Here is an 18,237-nt window from a genome sequence, read left to right as displayed (position 1 = left end):
AGAAGGGGCGGTGCGGCACAGGGGTGCTCACATTTATTTGAGGAGCGCAAAAAAAAAATGAATGAAAAAAAAATAACTTACTTGTTTCGCCCGCTGTGCCGCGCCACCTCCGAACCACTCCCTGCTCCTCATCTGTTGGGACAGGCTGAAGCTCCCAGCCTGCCCTCTGTGGCTGGCCCCGTCGCACGCAGTGTGACGATAAGGGGGACAGCTTTCTAGCGTCGCTCCCCTGCCTGCCCAAAAGGTGGTCCGGAGAGGCAGGCATACAGCTGTATCCGCATGCTGCAGACTGGCTGCCGGGAACTAGAGATAGAAAGATGGTGGCCCCGAGACGAAAGGAACAGCAGCATGGGCAAAGAGTGCTCAACCTTTGCTTCATGGTGCACAAGCACAACCAACTCCTTATATTATCCTAAACGTAGGTTTAATGTTACAGGTTTGCACTTATAAAGGTGCACACGAGTTATTTCACAATACAGACTAACCTAAACTAGCACCCACCCGCCTCCAAAACTGGATAGGCAGTTGAACTGCTTTCCGTCCGCCCAGGTTGCAGAGCACTTGGGCGCTCTTTGCAAACGATTCCGTTTGTCTCCGAAGCCATGAGGCCCATTGCTGCCCCCCCATCGTGCACCCCCACCCCGCCCGCGGCGTCGTTCGCACAGCGGCAGAGAATCGCGATTGGGTCCAGCGGCGTTTCTGTTCCCCGGGGCAGTTCCTCAAAAGAAAAGAGAAAAGGGGATATTTATTATATAGAAAAATATAGAACGTTCTCGGGGGCCCACAGGAGTCTGCCCCGGAGCCCCACCCGCCCCCGCCCGCGGCGTTCCTCACCTCGTCTCGGAAGGGAGGACGTTGTTGCAGGTGGCGATCTTTCGCGAGGGCGGCGCTGCCATCCTCGTGGATCCAGGGGGGCGCAGAGGGGCTAGGGAAGAGTATGTTGGGGCTGGTGGCATGGGCGCCCTCGCCGGCAGGCTGCTAGGCAATCGCTGCGAACTCGTGGTCACACGAGGCAATGGGAGCGGTTGCTAGGGGCGGGCCGGTTCCTGCACAGGGCCGAGTGGTGCTCGGCGAAAAAGGGCAGCCAGCCTTTCCATTTACTGCACACGTCCTGGATATCGGTGTCACTGGACGGCATTCTTAAACACCACTAGAGCCGTCAGAGGAGCTAGGGCAAGGTAATGGCTGGAATGCCAACAGACATCAGAATTGAACCGTAGCCAGCTATTGGTGGTTTGCTGCTGGTTGGGCGGACCACAGACAGACAGGCACCGAGGGAGCAGCGTGTAGTCAAGCCATATAACGACAAAAATACACTGCAAGGAAATCAATAGAGACAAATGTAAAAAAATAAAATAAAAATAAAAAATTCTTGCATAATTTTGTATATCCCCCCCCAAAAAAAAAAAAAAATATATATATATATATATAGAGGCGCTTGGGGCGTTTAGTAGGGGCGCATGGAGGGCAGGCCACGCCTTTATCGGGCTAAGTAGGGTTCGGCGACGCAAGGGCACAGTGGCTGGGGGCGCGCGCTACACTTGTGCGTGGCGCGCACGTCCCGCAGCAGACACTCAGTTATTAACCTCATCCCCCACGGCACTTTCCTTGGGTGGCCAGCTTTTCCCACGATAATTAAATCAGCCTCGGCTTCATCCCTTCAGATTTGTGCATTCGTGTTGCTTCGGTAATGGTCCACCCAGCAAATCAGGAAGCGTGCCTGGGGTCAGGGGACATTCATTACAGCATACAAAGTAAGCTGCATAGAGACATTTAGGGTTCGTTTGTCGCTGGGTTCGAGCTATACATACCTGCCCAGTCAAGAGCGCCAGATGCTAGCTGCCTACAAACGCCACATACAATTATTTGAACTTGTAGCCATGGATGCCAGCATGCACTTTATCAGTCAGCGCTGGGAGAGCACTATCTGATGCCATAGGAAGGATAACCGCGGGGATGGCTGTTGTCCTCAAAAAGCATGTATGAATACGGTCACGCTGATTAAGCCAAGCTCAAGGGCAACAGCATGCCGCAAAGTGAGCTTCGCAGGTAGGCGACTATAGGTACCGCGACCACGCGTAGGGGGAATCTTTTTGGACTGCGGGGCTTTAACCTATCACCGCTACATCTTTTAGTGTCTCAAGCCTAGATAAGGGGACAGCAGCTTAACTTGAAGGTGGGCCTGGCTTGTAGTGGATACCAGGGGTACTTACACCGCGTGCCAGGTCCAGTTAACCCTGATTAGTGTTGAAGAATGGTTTCAAGCAGCTTAGGCGGATAGAAGGTAGCAATGGTTACACGGCTTAGGCTGAAACAGGAGACACGTAAGCTCCTACGATACCACTGGTGTCATATACACAGTATTGAAAGAACACTCAATACATAGAAGTAAAAAAAAAAAAAAAAGGTACGTTATTTTATGACATATGCCAAAAGTAGCTCAGTGAGTACCCACAGTATGAGGATAAGTACATATTCACAAGAGATGTGGACGCACGAAGCAGCCCCCGCCTCATGGTTGTACACCACTTAAGGCGGCTGCTCCCCGAGGCTGAGCCGAGCTCTAAAAGCGAGAATAGGGCATGAATGTAAGACAATTAGCCCAGAAGGGGAAGCCTGCAAGTAACAGGGACAGACCCATGGGAGCGAACAGCACACCAAAAGAAGGGACGACAGTTAGCAACCGCCACCGGAAAAGCAAGGATTTAAAGGGCAAACTAAGGAATAAGTAACAAGTGGCGGTGGTGTGCTAAGCACTGCCTGTGCGTGACCCATAATGACTCGAAATAACAGTCTTCACTGGGTTTTTCATATTTCGGTGTATATCATAAACACTTTACAGGTTTAATATTTGTAATTTCACAATACCTCAAGTTGCACACACTGAGTACTGTATTTAAGGTTTTGCTGCAAACCGATAAGACTCTTTCTATCTGGAATAGAAATCACAATATCCCAGTACTATAATGGATATAACTCTTGCTATCAGCCTGCAGAGAAAATTCAGCGACAGCATTGTCAAATAAAATGCAGATCTATAGCAAAAAAAAAACAAAAAAAAATCCTAATAATCCCTAGAGCCTTTTCAGTGGTGCTGCTACAAAGCAGCCTAAGCCGAGCCGAGGGACAACAGCATGCCGAAAAAGAGCATCGCATGTGGCGACTATAAGTACCGTTTACCACGCAAAAGGGGAATCTTTTGACTGCAGTGCTTGAACCTGTCACTAGTACATCTTTTAGTTGTCCCAGGCTATAGAGGGAATGGCTGCTTAACATGAAGGCTGGCCTGGTCTATAGTGGGTATCAGAGGTGCTTACGCATGGTGCCATGTCCAGTTATCCCTTATTAGTATAGAAGAGGGCTGCTAGCAGCTTAGGCTGATAGAAGGTAGCCATGGCAAAGCGGCTTAGGCGAAAATAGGAGACGGGCAAAGCTCCTAATTACCACTGGTGTCATAGGCACAACACTATAAGAAGCACAATACACAGAATTACAAGAGGTAAAGCTCCTACTATACCAATGGTGTCATATGCACAATACTATAAGAAACACAACACACAGAAGTACAAGACATATAGGTACTTTATTTTATGACAATATGCTAAAAGTATCGCAGTGTGTACCCACAGCATGAGGTTAAGTTATATAGGCAAGATATGTGTACCCATGAGGCAACCCGCAGGACGGCGTTGTTCATTGTAGCATTACTAAGAGTTCCTTGGGGGGGCACACCTAGGGAGCAGAAAGTCCCCACGTTCAGTTATAACACAGGGACACACAACAGTCTTGATGCATTATGACATACGAGGTTCATGCGAAGGTTTTAAAATAAATAAATAAATATGGAAAAATGCACGGGGGATGATGCGTAACAACTAGAAATGCCGCCTGAGGGGGTTGGAAAACATGTGCGGAGGACGGTAATGCGAGGTCAGGGGTCCTTAGGTCGCGGGTTCGGATCCTGCTCGAAGGACATGTTTACCCTAGGGTATTATCAACAATTTTGTTATTGGCAACATGGGGAACACGGCTGCCCCATTATCAACAGTAGGTTAATTGTGTCATTGGTAACCCGGCTGCCACACCACACCTGGCTCACTGCGGCATCACAGGACTTAGCGTAGGAGGGCAGCGGTGGAGAGTAGGACAGCACCACCAGATCGGACAGGCAAGAACATTGTTGGCAGCATACATAAGATAGGGACTTGTCGGAGGATCGAGTCAGGCGAACGATTCCAGGCGCAGGGGCATTTCCGGACGACGTAGCGGGAACAATACAAAAAATAAAATAAAAAATAAAATAAAAAAATATATATATATTATATATATATATATATATATATATATGTATTCATGTATCTATATATATAATAATGGTATGAAATTAACATACATAACTAATTATAGCATTAAATAGGCGAAGCAGAAGCTTGGCGGCCAAAATAGCAGGACTCCGGTGAATTTTACAGGAGGGAACTAGCAATGCCAACTGTGATTTATAACCGGCCTCAATATTCTGTCTTACAGTCATAAGAGAGCAATGCTTGGCACTCAAACTTATTATGATGTTGTAATAATCTATGGACTGCTCATTTGAGGTCCGAGGGGACAAAGTGAGTTATGAAGCAAAAAGGCCTGTCGCAGGAGTCGTATGCAGGTAAGGAAACTGCGGCCCAGCTACCGTGATGAGACGTGTTGTTATCATCTGCTGAGGCAGGGCCGTGTGGCAAGAGTTTATGCGGGTAATAATGCTGGGCCCCAGCTGCCCCGGAGAGAAGGGTGGTGACCAATCTGTGGGCAGCAGCGTTGGGGGGCTTGGAGGCCGCTCATAAGTGTGTTTAAAAACAAATAAATAAATAAATAATAATGAATAAACAGATAAACGAAAGTAGCGCCACATGTGTAGGAACTTTATATGAATTTCAGCCAGGCCGAACGGTAACCCGGCGGTAGGAAGTTGGCTCTGTAGGTATTATTTCCAAAAAAAAAAAAAAAAAAAAAAAAGAAAGAGCATGCACAGAGTCCAAGGGTTCCCCTTTAGAGGGAAGATAAGGGCAAACAGAGAAAAATCTAATGGTCTATTGTGTGGTAGTTTGGTCGAGCAGTAGGGTCGGAGGGTAGTGCTAAGCATTTGTTGTACACACACAGGCAAGAAATTAGGAACACACACTCAGAGACAATTCCAGGCCAATAGGTGGTGCAAGATTTCAAACAAGAGGTTGTGGCACAGGTGAGGAGAAGCACTTCAGTTAGGCCCAAAGATCGGGTGAGCTCAACATTGGACGGGACAAGGTACATAGGCTTCACCTAGACGGCCAACCTTAAAGCATGCCCATTACAGGGGGGGCTTGTGGTGGGTTATAGCAAAAGCAGGGTACTGACGGCGGTAGCGGCGGACACATCCGAAGAAGTTAAGGGCCTGGCTAAGGTGCTAACAAATGCGTGTATATGTTGTAGCATTGTCGAGCCATAACATGTGCTGTAACACATCACAAGAAATTGTGAGGTAATGCTTTCCTTCTCGTCCATCTAGGGACTGCGACAGTATGGTGATGGCCACACTCCTGGTGGCCAGAGCAGAGCACCGGCCCAGAGGGGGTGGCTGGAGCTCTGGTTTCAGCGACAGCAGACTCGCCTGGATGGGAACCCCCTAGAACTTGATGTGCCATGTGTGAGCTAGAGTTGGCCAGCTGGTGGGCCAAGAGAGGGTTAAGCCAGGCTTTCCGGTAATCCACCCGGGGGAAACTAGCTAAACAACTGGGGGGAGAGGTCCACAGTGGCAGGCCTGCTTAACACAGGGTCTTGCCAGAACTGTCGCCCCGAGGGAAGACTGGGGAAATAATTGGGCCAAGATGATCCCAAGGGAGGTGAATCAGGGAGCCGGGTATACGGCCACAAGTGGGACATCCAGGCAGAAAATCAACCCGCGCAAGTGCGAATCAGCACGGATTGTATTCAGCAGATGGGTACACCGGTCTGCGGCGGGCACAGATAGTAAGTAAGGGAGGAGCACAGGTGGGGGGGCCCCGGGTATCGCGAGATGCCATCCCCGGGGCTTGGCGGAGTTACAGGGCGATCCTAAAGCTTAAAAATTGGTTAAAAGGCCTCCAGATGGTGATTCCTGGAGCCAAAGGTATTCCTCAGGGCCCTGGGAGCCTTGACGGCGGGGTCCTGGGATGACGCGACGGCGCTCCTTAATCCCGCAAGGGACAGTTGGAATCCTGAGCAACTGTGGAGACTGGCCTGGGTCTCGCTCTGACTTGTCAGGAGCATGACAAACTAATAAAGTGGTAAAAACCACGATAAAGGAACGAGCTGTAAGATGCTAAACATGTTGGTGCAGAGAACACCAGACGTAACAGCTCTAGCTTTCTCAGGATGGGTGTCGGCCAATATTAATAAACTCATCTCCGACACCGGGATCGCCCGTAAGCTAACCCTACCTGTGAAACCAATAAATTGCGACATATTATACCCACAAACTTTGTCCTGGCATTATTACGTGCATGCATGGTATTGTGATAAACACTAATGGTACTTACCTGAAAGAGCTAGGGGTAGCAGCGCTATGTGGCTGGCCCCGTCGCACGCAGTGTGACGATAAGGGGGACAGCTTTCTAGCGTCGCTCCCCTGCCTGCCCAAAAGGTGGTCCGGAGAGGCCTCCGTAGTGGAGAGGGTGGTCCCCAGCTGGTTTATGGCCGCCTAGGTGTTAGAAGGGAGGAGTAAGGCCGGGAGGTCTCTTAAGGGGAGACCTGGCAAGGCTGGGCCTCTTTGGGGTCACGGCGGCGAAGTCCTACCCACCCACCCTACAGAAGGAGAATAGAAGGCAGGGAGGCGTGCATAGTGGAAAGAAAGGTTGGGATAGTGGAACAGGAGGATAACATGCCTTTCTTTACAGGAAATTACAAACCGTCGCAATGCGGAGTTACAGGGCGATCCTAAAGCTTAAAAATTGGTTAAAAGGCCTCCAGATGGTGATTCCTGGAGCCAAAGGTATTCCTCAGGGCCCTGGGAGCCTTGACGGCGGGGTCCTGGGATGACGCGACGGCGCTCCTTAATCCCGCAAGGGACAGTTGGAATCCTGAGCAACTGTGGAGACTGGCTTGGGTCTCGCTCTGACTTGTCAGGAGCATGACAAACTAATAAAGTGGTAAAAACCACGATAAAGGAACGAGCTGTAAGATGCTAAACATGTTGGTGCAGAGAACACCAGACGTAACAGCTCTAGCTTTCTCAGGATGGGTGTCGGCCAATATTAATAAACTCATCTCCGACACCGGGATCGCCCGTAAGCTAACCCTACCTGTGAAACCAATAAATTGCGACATATTATACCCACAAACTTTGTCCTGGCATTATTACGTGCATGCATGGTATTGTGATAAACATTAATGGTACTTACCTGAAAGAGCTAGGGGTAGCAGCGCTATGTCCAATCCTATTGCTGCTTTCATGCTGCCAGCAGCATGAAAGTAGCGCTAGGATTGGACGGACCGCCCTGGCTCGGTGCTCCAAGGCAGAGTGGGAGCCTCTGTCTGCTCTCTCCAATCCGGCACTGCGGTTGGACAGAGCCTACTGCGCATGTATGTTTGGCCGGCCAGAAACGGACGGTCAAACATACATGTGCACTGAGTCCTGTCACGCCAGTGGCCCAGCCCTTTTTGCAGTAAAAACGTAAAAGTTTTACAGCTGCTGCTGGCAGAGGGGCGCAACGCTCCTTCACCATAGTAGAGGAGCCACCCCTGCAGAGCTGTCAAGGTTTCAAATTGCTATGTGTGACATTTTCATACTTTCAATGTAATATGAGTGTCATTTCAACGACCATGAGTTACACTTTCTCACAAGCAAAATTAAGCGGTGAAGAGGAGGGAACCATATAAATATCGTACTATATCGAGAATTCCTATGCCTCCCACTGTACACCAACACCACCTTGTGACCGTTGATAAACACTACTTGGAGCTTGAGAAACTGGAACAAGAGGTTTTATCGCACTTCAGGACACAGTTCTTTTGCGTGACAATCTCAGGCATTGCAGTAATGCGGGAAAATGACCAGAAACTTGTTATTCTAACGCAAGATGCGTGACACTTGGCAGGGCTGCATTATGGTTTACTTTTACTCCTGATAGCACCACCGCATCCGCGAAGTGTTGTTTCGTCACACAGCATAAGAGTAGGTGGCTCTGATTATCATCAGTGCGGACTCCTGAGGATTCCAACCATAGGCAAACTTCTCCTGAATTCGCAAAAAAAATGTGCGGAGTTGTCAAGTACAAGCAAAGACATGCTGGGAATAATACAGTTAAATACACGTGTTAAAAATACACCAAATATCAAAACAACGAAGAATGTGAACGAAATCCGCTTTTTACTGGTAAAGACCCATTTGGTGCCTTCGAGAGAAGGCCTATGCTCCCTTCCAAGATGGCGCACCCATTACCAAACCCTCTGCCTGCCGGCCGCAGCGTAGTTTTTTTCTCTCCTCCTTTGCCGGACGCTAGCGGCTTCCGTAGATTTAAGGACTACATTTCCCAGCGGGTCGCGGAATGGGAGCGCTTTAGTCCCTGGCGGAGGAGTGGGGCGTCTTTACGAACACGTTGCAAACCGGGGTGGAGACGGTGTTGTGCTTTGCAAGGTAGGTTTGGGGGGGTGGGGGGAATTTTAGGATTAAAGTTTCTAATTTTATACGCGGATTCATTGAATTTAAACTGATTTTGCTACTTCCCGGAAGGAAACGCCCCTGAAGCGCGAATGTTGTTTTACAAAAATACCCAAAGAGGGGGTGAGGTATGACTGGCACCTGTTCATTCCCAGATAACTCCAGGCCAGCCACCGCCCCTCATAAAAAGGTACCCCAAGTGCTCACTTTTTGACTGAAAAAGAGATTCGGGTATTTAACAGGAAGATCTCATTGATTTCCATGGAAATATAACTGTTTTGGGAGTGCTCATTTTTAAACTAATGGATGTATTTCCGGCTTATTGAGAAACTGATTTTCATAGAAATGGGATCCTGTTCTCCCCCCTCCGGAGTTGCGTGAGAGATGTTTAGAAACCAACAGAGCAGCCATGGTCATAATAAGCACCTTTTACGTCGAGCCTACCTGACAGCAGGACACATTTTGATTAGCAATGAAACTGTCTGCCTTTGTGTGTCAGTTTTAAAAGCTTTAGGATTTGTAAAAATTGTGATTTTTGTGTACCATTGTATTTGACTGTAAAATTGACATAACTGTTTGCCCTTTTTTAAAGTCTTCCCCCGTGCTTTAAAACAACAAAATTTTTTATTTTATTTTATTTACTGTGTTTTATAAAGCATGACTATATCAGAGCGCTGTACAGAGAGAGCTGATAAGGGTTGCTGTGTAGAAAGAATATCTGTTATTTAAGATACGCTACACATAGAATTCGAAGATCAAGATATAACACAATAGGATACAGTCTTAAATAGGGTGACATAAAAGTTTAGAAATAGTCCTTTTATGCAGCATGTCTTTCTAGTAGTATGGCTTTAACTTCCTTCTTTAAAAGTTTGAGGTAATTGCTTTCGTTAAGGGAGTTCCGAACTTTTGGGGCATCTCGGGTGAGCGAGTGTGTAACCTTGAGGCTTTTTTTGTTTTTTTTTTAAATCTGGGTGGTTCAAGTATGAGGGGTTCAGCACTTCTGGAATCCTATTTAGCTCCTGCTAGCTTGATCCTATTCGCTATGTATTTGGGAGCAGAATTGCGAAGTGCTTTGTGTGTTATGCATGCAACCTTCAGTTGTCTCCTGACTGCAAGTGGAAGCGAGTTGAGGGCTCTGAGAGATGGAAAGATGTTATTGTAGCGACGTGTGCCTGTTAAGTCTTGATGCTGCATTTATTGTCGCTTTCGTTGGGGCTAGGCTGGTTGTAGGTACACCTGTGAGTGACATTCCCATAGTCCAGTTTTGGGAGCACTAGAGATTGAACCGCTATTATTGGCATTATGAAGGGGTTTAATTTTCTTAGACGGTGCAGATGTCGTTTAGCACCTCTAGTAGCATCTTGTATGCAAGCTTGCATGTTTCGATTTGAGTCGTTTGTGATGTCTAGTGATTTTACAGAATCGCATATGGTTGGTGTAAGTTGAGCGATTTGATGTGTAAGTTGAGCGATTTGATGTTAACAGCAATTGTTGGAATTTAAGGAGTGGGGAGAAAGAATTGATTTCGGTTTTCAGCGGGTTTAGTTTTAGCTGGTTGTGTGCCAGCCAGTCTTGTGTATCCTCGGGGAATCACCCAGTCTCCGGATGACCTCTTGAGAGAAGAGTTTGATGTAGAGCTGGGTATCATCGTCATACATGTTGTCTGAATTTTTTGATTGTTGAAGAATTTCCGTGAGTGGTTCCATGTATGGATTGAAGAGTGTTGGTGAGATTGTAGATCCTTGTGGAACGCCCCTGTTGATGTCTGCTACATCAGCTAGGGTGGTGCCTATTTTGACTTTTTTGTTGTCGGTTTTGCAAGATAGAAGTGAACCAGTTAAGGACGGATCCTGCTAGGCCCATTCTGAATTCAACAGTTTATCTGAGGCATTTATGGCTGACCGTGTCAAACACCGCAGATTGGCCTAGGAGAATTAGGAGACCAGATCCGTTTTGGTCTAATGATGTTTGTATGTTCTAGGATGATTAGCTTGGGGACCTCTGTGTTGTGTCCAGTCCTGAAACCTGATTAGTGTTTATCTAGCAGGTCGACATTCTTGATGTGTTTGTTTAGCTGATCGTGGGTGCATTGTTCTACCAATTTAGCCAGGAAAGGCAGATTGGATAAAGACGTGTTTACAACTTTCGTCAATAAGTGAGTGATGGATTGGAGGATCTCTTTCAGTCAGTGTGAGGGAATAGAATCATCTAAATGTGTGGTAGGTTTCATTGTCTGAATGCTGTTCTCTGTTTCGCCCTCAGATAAATATCTAAAATTGTTTCAAAAGGCTCTGTTTTTTTATGTGGGACTGTTGGGGCATATTGGTCAGTATTCTTGCTGCGTGCTTTAAGAGTGGGGTTGATGGATTCTCTATGTTGTGTACTATCTTGGCTGAGAATAGGTTTGCATGTGGTTGTAATTTTATCTTTATAGAACGTGAAGAAAGCATTATAGGTGTCCATTGAGCTGTTTGCAATTGTGGGTTTGCAAGTTTTCCTGATTGTAATCGTATTTATATAGCGCTTACTACCCCTGACGAGGCGTCTAAATTGTTGTGTTATTATCTCAGAGTTTTCTGGGCCTGGTCTTCGCTTTGTGTTGTTGAGATCTAATAGCTGTGGCATTCAAGATAGCCGTTTTGTATCAAATTATTTGCATTCTTAACTGCTAGAGGTGGGCCCTTTCTTCGAATTCGTTCCAGGTATCTTAGTTTTCTTCTTTCATTGTTTATGTATTAGTCGAACCGCAGTACTTGAGTTTTTTTCTTCCGCCTTTTTACACGTACTGGAGCAGCCTTCTAAACTATGTTGGCCATATTTCTGTTGTAGAGGTGCGCCATTTCTTAATCCAATGTTTGGTCCATCCTAGGCTCCAAGGCGGGTTTGGCATTGCCCCATCAATTCTGTTCTGTTGATTGCATTTGTAATCCCTAATTTTTCCCCTTCTCGTTTGACCCTTGATTTTAGTTTGTGCGGATATTTGGAAGGGAATTTGATAGTGATCTGACCAGTCTGTTGGTCAGATCACTTTTATAAATCATTTTGGTATGCGCATGATTTAATTTCATAATGTGATTGATTAATTACGACTGAATTTATGGCGGATGGGGATTTGCTTTTATGACTGCTTACTAGACAGCACTTGCTTTCATGGCACTCTTATTTGTTTAATTAATTTTCAGTGGCTTACCTTGTCCATCTTCTGTCTGTCCCTCCCCTAGAGCCTACTCTCTTTATTCATATCCTATCACCGCTCACTTTTTGGGAACTACTTTTTTCTTATCGCTTAAACGATCTGAGAGAGTTCATGTTTTTTCTGAATGTGTGCTTTTCTTCCCACACTCATGCTTGTGTTGTTTCCCCCTCGCTCTCCGTGTTGCTTCCCTCTCCGTGTTGCGTCCCCTTCACCCTTGCTGCTTCCACCCTGCCTTCGGTGTTGCTTCCACCGCTGCCCTCCTTGTTGCTTCCCTCTGTCCTGCCAAGTTTCCAATCTCCATGCGTGATGTGCTGCTCCGATCAATATATTTTATTTGAACTTTGGGAGTTGTAATCATATATATTTCATTGTAAAGCAGGATAATTCCCAGAATTCAAAGGACAAAACCCGGACTGGAAAAGGACATAAAAAATTGACCTTTGAAACTTAGCATCCATGCACACTCTGTATTGCTTAATCAACGGTCTGTGTTGCTTCCCCGCTGTCTTCTGTGTTGTTTCCCTGTCGCCCTCTGTGTTGTTTACACCCCTCCCTCCGTGTTGCCTCCCTCTGCCCTGCCAAGTTTCCCAGGTCCAAGTGTGATGTGCTGCTCCAGTCCAGGTTTTTTCTTTGTGCTCTGGGACTAGTAATATTGTATAGTCCATTGTAAAACTGGATAAGACCCAGAATTCAAAGGGCAAAACCTGGACTGGAGAAGGACATCACAGATGGACCTTTGAAACTTGGCTGCTATGCACCCCCTGTGTTGCTTCTCCCACGCTGCCCCCTAAGTTTGTCTGCCACCCTGTGTGTTGCTTCCCCGCCGTCCTCTGTGTTGCCACCCCTCTGCCCTCTGTGTTGCTTTTTCCCACTGTGTTTAGTAAAAAAAAAAACTAATAATAATAATTCTTCCGTTCCTTTTTTTTTTGTTTGTTTTTTTTTTTAATAAAAAATTACCAATCCAACTCAGTTCGCTAAATTGAAGGGGAAAAAAAAAAGTACCTGCGTCATTCTGTAGCCGAGCACGTGTGGTGATGTTTGTGCTCATCTACAAAATAATACATTCTCCATGAGAGTATATTTTTTCTCTTTAGCCATGCTGCATGGCATTGGTAATGTTCTACAGCAGTGGTTCCCAACCTGTGGGCCGGGGACCCCTGGGGGTCCGCGAAGCCTCCTCAGGGGGTCCACGGCTGCTTAAAACATTTAATAATATTAGGTCCCAGCTATCAGTAATGACTCCTTGGGGGTCCCCGTGTTCCAATAATGATTCAGTGGGGGTCCCCGGGCTCCTGTATTGATAAAATGGGGGTCCACAGAAGTCAAAAGGTTGGGAACCACTGTTCTACAGAATCACTTAAAACCATTGGCAAAGCCAGTATATCCCAAAGGGCAGACTATTTGCCAGTGCTTATGTGTCTGATATTGTCATTACCAACTTCCCAAATCCAACTTTAAATGAAGTGGCGGTTAGTCCCTTCAAAGATAAACGTTTCTTAACTGTTCATATCTGTTTCTGGGGTTAAAAAAACAACAAAGAATCCAGGCTGGTACAGTGTTCTAGTTCAGGAATGATGTGGCTGGAGTTCGCCTTTCAATATCATAATGCGTCTCCTATTTTGAGAACAAAGAGTTTCAATTTCACTCCTCAGTATTCCTGCTGGCTCGAAATCTCTTCTGTGAACCTTATGTATCTGGGAACCTAGACAGCTTTTATTCATATTTTACTGTCTTTTTCATAGATATGACCTGCATCAATTGAAACCTTGGTTATCCCCCAATCCCCTTAGCATTGGTCCTCCACACAGCCATCTGGTATATCCCGAAATCCCTTGCCCAACGGGAGGGTTCTAGATGTGCTACACAAGCTTGGTTTCATCTAGCTAGCAAATGCAGACTAATAAACCCCTTCTGACAATGACATTCTCACACTTGATGAAACCCTCAACTCCTCTCGCTCTTCCACTCAGTTCACTAATCCGCTTCTGCCCTGTAATTTATATTGTTTAGCCCATCATTAATGTGGATTCACTTTGCATCTCTTGCCTTTCCCCATACCCCTTCCTTATTAGAACCTCCTTCCCTTCCTACCATGCTTTGCTTGTGTTCCCCATTTCCTGGGATCATCTGCTTGTAAGAGAAATAGAAGAAAGTCCTCTGTAACCTTGTTTAATTCTTCAATCGTTCGTTTTTAGGTTTTGCCTAAGGCAGCGAATGCACGGTCTCTTGCAAGATATATTATTTCCTAATAGGGGCTGCAATTGCTTACCATTAGTTTGCTTCATTGTCACTCTCATTTGCTTACTTCGTATTGATCAGCTGCTATAGGCTTTCTTCCTCTGTTTGTTCGTCCCTTCCCTGGAGCCCGGACATGTTGCTTGTGTCCTTCCCCTGCTCATTTGTTTTAGGTACGCATGTTTTCTTTGTGTTTAAGTACACTACCAGAATACTTTTTTTCGGCTGTCTCCCTTGAGGAGTTTCCTTCTCCCTCTGTGTTCCTGCCCCCTGTAAGCCCTCTACTGTCCATTGTATTCTCTCACCAGCTGTTTCTCTGCTGTCTGCATTGCCCCCACTACCCTACGTCCCTCTGTTGCGTGTGTTGCCCCACCATCTGCCGCCCATCTATTGCTCGTGTTGCCATTGCCATGTGCCTTCCCTCTAGTGCCTGTGTGGCAGCCTCCATCCCTCTGTTTTTGCTGTGCTGTATCTGTTGTCCGTCGTGCCCCCAGCAACCTCCCTCCCTCTGTTGTCTGTTGCCTCTTGCACCTGCTGTGTCTCTCCACCTCTCTTTTCTCCGTTGCCTGTGTTTGCCTTGTCACCCATCCTCCTACCATTTTCCACATTACTCCTGCCCTTCCTCTGTTGCTCGTGTTGCCCCCACCACCCGACATGCCAAAAGATTGTGCTATGACACTGCTAGTGCTGGTGGTGTCATATTGCTTTTTCCCCACACCCACCATTGTCCATATTGTGCCCCATGCTCTCTTTCTCCTGCCCCAACCCTCCCTCCCGCAAGCTCCAAAAAAAAATAATTGCTTTACTCTAAAGAACTTTTAAACTTTTAGTTATGCTTTGCAGCAGCCATACAACATGACTAAAAGAATTGACAAAGTGAATACCCATCGTAGGTGAGATCTATTGCCTTGCCAATGCTTGTTTAGGTTAGCCTACCAGACAGCACAAGCTGTCTGGTTGTATAAGATCTAATGATTAAGAAGCTACGGGGGCTAACAGCCTACCCATTGCTTACCAATGGCTGGATTTATTGTCACTCTCATTTGCTTGCTTCTTATGGTTTTTTTTTGTTGTTTTTTTTTTTGTCCATCCTGTTTGTCCCTCCCCTGTAGCATAGCCTCTTTACCATCTCACTGTTTGGCTGACGTCTCTCCTTTCACTGTTCATTTTTGGGGAACTGCTTCTTCCTTTTTGCGTAAGCACTCCATGAGAGTGTATGTGTGTTCCAGCTCTCTCCATTGTGTACTTTGGATACCCCCTGCCAAACAACCCACGCTTCCTGTTGCGGTCTCTCATGTTGCTATCTCTCTCGTGTGCTTCTCCCCTAGGTGCTGCCCCTCTTGTGCTGCTTTTTCCCTTCCCTGCCCACTTGATGTTGCTCCCCCCACTTCCTGCGCCTCCTTTGCCCTCCACGCACACCACCTTCTGTTTTTTTGAGGGGGTGTGAAGACCAGGCTGCAAATTGCTGCCTGCCCCACTGCCTTAACTCTTAAATCGTATTTTTTAATGTACCAATTTAACTCTGTTCAGTAAATAAAAAAACACAAGCCTTTGTTGGCACGCATGCATAATGAGTGGGTATGCCATCAAAATGGCATGACTGCTGTTGGCTCGTTGCTGAGCCTTTGTTTTATAGGTTGTTTGTGTTTGGTTTTTAAACTTGTGGCCTATTGTCTTTGCCATGCTTGTTCCCAAGGTGACTGTTAGTTATGTGGTCTCACAAATTAAATTTCCTGGCACCTGCACCGGTCACTGTATATAAGGGCAACACGGATGATTTGTAAAGGTAGTGTGATCCCTGATATAAACAATTAATTTTGTTTTGAAGATTAACAGAGAATATGGGGTGATGTGTTTTATTGAGCAACCCAGATTTTTACCAAGATGCATGTATTGTTTAATTGGAAATGCTAGAATGATTCACTTTTTTATCATACATACAGGATACATGGCATTACATAGAATGTGAAAGGCTAATTTCTCTTGCATGCCACCTCTCATTCCCCTCTGAAAGGTCACACACTGCAAGGAACTGGGCTTGCAGCTGCTGTGATGTAAGGTGCTATTTTTAAAGGCAAAGCATGCAGGCTGACAGCTGCCCTAAAATACTGCAGCTGCCCCCATGGTTCCTCATTTAAAACAGCCTTTGTGGGAAGAGACTGATATACGCTTCCCTCTATAGCAGTCAGCCAAAGTTGGGTCTTATTAAACTTTTTAATTACCTATTTTTTAGAATGTAAATAAACGTGGTGCTTTGTTTGTTACTGTAGATGATCATATTTTGAACAAACTGGTGACTGGAATGACCTGAATTCCTTTTGCACAGGCCATCTGGCCACTTTGAATTAGTCAAATGTTTTTATGTTTTAATATTATATTGGTTACTTAACACAGCATGTCATACTTTCAGTAGATATTGTACAAGCACACCACTGGCCATGGAATAAACACACTGGGGTGGCTGGAATCCTTAAAAAGTGGTGGGGAGAGCAAAGTGCCCCACCACTTCCCAAAAAATAAAACGCCCCCTCCCTCCAAAAGCCCAAGATAAAATACCCCCTCCCTTTAAAAGCCCATAATAAAAAATAAAAAACCCTCTTTCCAAAACCCCATGTTAAGTTAAATTAAAATGTACTTACCGACCGCAGCATGTCCTCTTCGGTGTTCTGCAGTGGAGCTCCTGTGACCAGTCAAGACACTGCTCTCATGCTGTTAACCAGTATGAGAGAATTACCTGTATTGGATGGAGCTGGCTGGCTGGACGCTCCTTCAGGCCCTGGAATCCTGTGTTTGGTGTCCACCCAGCTGTCTTGAGAGAGCTGAGTGGAGAGCTTCAAAGAGTGCATGTCACTTTGGCCAGCAAAAAACTGCCGGCCAAAGTGACATGTGTACTTTAGAGCATCCAGCTGACCACTGCTCCAGTCCTCTGCTGCAGAAGACACCCCCCAATGTCTTTTGCCTCCGGGGCACTGCAGCAGTCACATTGGTGGTTTGCTATCTCGTAATGGGTCCGCGGGAAACATGGTCTCCGCCAGCCTGTTTGTGCCATCTTACAGCCTCTCCTCTCATATGAGTACCCAGCAGGATTGTTACACAAATCCTCATACTTTGAAGTCCAAGAAAGAACAGTAAACACCTAGCTCCCTCTGCCAGTAGAACCTGACATTTGACCTCAGTCTTCGAATACATAGTAAATGTGACACAATGATAACAATATTTAAAGGTCTGTTTAGGCCGTGGAAGAATACAGTAAATAGGCTATGCTCTATTGGAGGGATGAACTCCAGCTGGCCAGCCTAAAACAAATAAAGCCAGCAAATGGAAAGCAAGAAAATGTAAGTAAAAACCATAAATCCAATGGTCGGAATGCATTCCCAAGGAAGCTTTCACAATGGCACCAACATGTTGTTAGCAAGCCAGATTACTACGCTGTCTAGTAGGCTTCGACCTACAAATTAATAAATTGCATTGCACCCGCTGTAAAATATCAGTTCGTGGAAAAGTCATTGAACTGTACTTTTTTTTATTTTTTTTAAATCAATTTGATAGTCATGGCTCCCGCCACAGAAGTGAAATCCAAGCGCATTCTTGTGACTGGTGGATCTGGACTGGTGGGGAAAGCCATAGAGAGAGTGGTGGCAGAAGGGGAAGGCCGGCCGGATGAGGAATGGATCTTTCTCTCTTCCAAAGATGCTGACCTAACGTGAGTAACTTTTTTGTTCTGTTATTTTCGTTGTTACTATGCATTAACTGTACCTACTTCCCAAAAAAAGCATATGTCTGTGTTCGACTGACAAAATCTACATATATTTTGTTCATAATGTGCTAACATTACATAGCTTATTGACTTAAAGCAAGTAGCATAGATATACTATAAAGCAATAAATACTCCTGTTTTCTGTATTCCAGCTGAAACATTCATGTTTTCAGAAGTGGAAACCGGCCATTTTATATTGGCATTTGAAAAGCTAATAGTCTTGCCTTTTTGTATAGTGAAACTGTTTTGTCACACTAGTGCAATACAACTCTCCTGCGCTTTGTCTAGTTTGGGTTAGAGGTGCAAGGTAGGCCATGCCCTTTGGGGGTTTGAATGCTTTACTGAATCATGTTACTGTATAAGCACTCACTCTTTTGTGGATCC

The 18,237-nt window shown here is 45.9% G+C and overlaps 1 protein-coding gene across 1 annotated transcript in view; it reads left to right on the top strand.

Moving 5' to 3' along the window:
• The first annotated feature begins 8,548 nt into the window (after positions 1-8,548).
• LOC138282899 (GDP-L-fucose synthase-like) overlaps positions 8,549-18,237 on the top strand; it is a 70,636-nt gene continuing 60,947 nt past the window's right edge. Inside the window, exons 1-2 of the mRNA XM_069220910.1 lie at positions 8,549-8,638; positions 17,646-17,799. Of these exons, the coding sequence (XP_069077011.1) occupies positions 17,648-17,799 (152 nt within the window). The 5' untranslated portion in view covers positions 8,549-8,638; positions 17,646-17,647. The remainder of the gene's footprint in view (positions 8,639-17,645; positions 17,800-18,237) is intronic.

Source organism: Pleurodeles waltl, chromosome 2_2 (assembly GCF_031143425.1).
Source record: "Pleurodeles waltl isolate 20211129_DDA chromosome 2_2, aPleWal1.hap1.20221129, whole genome shotgun sequence".
NCBI classification, from domain to species: domain Eukaryota; kingdom Metazoa; phylum Chordata; class Amphibia; order Caudata; family Salamandridae; genus Pleurodeles; species Pleurodeles waltl.
This window is presented reverse-complemented; position numbering and strand designations above follow the sequence as displayed.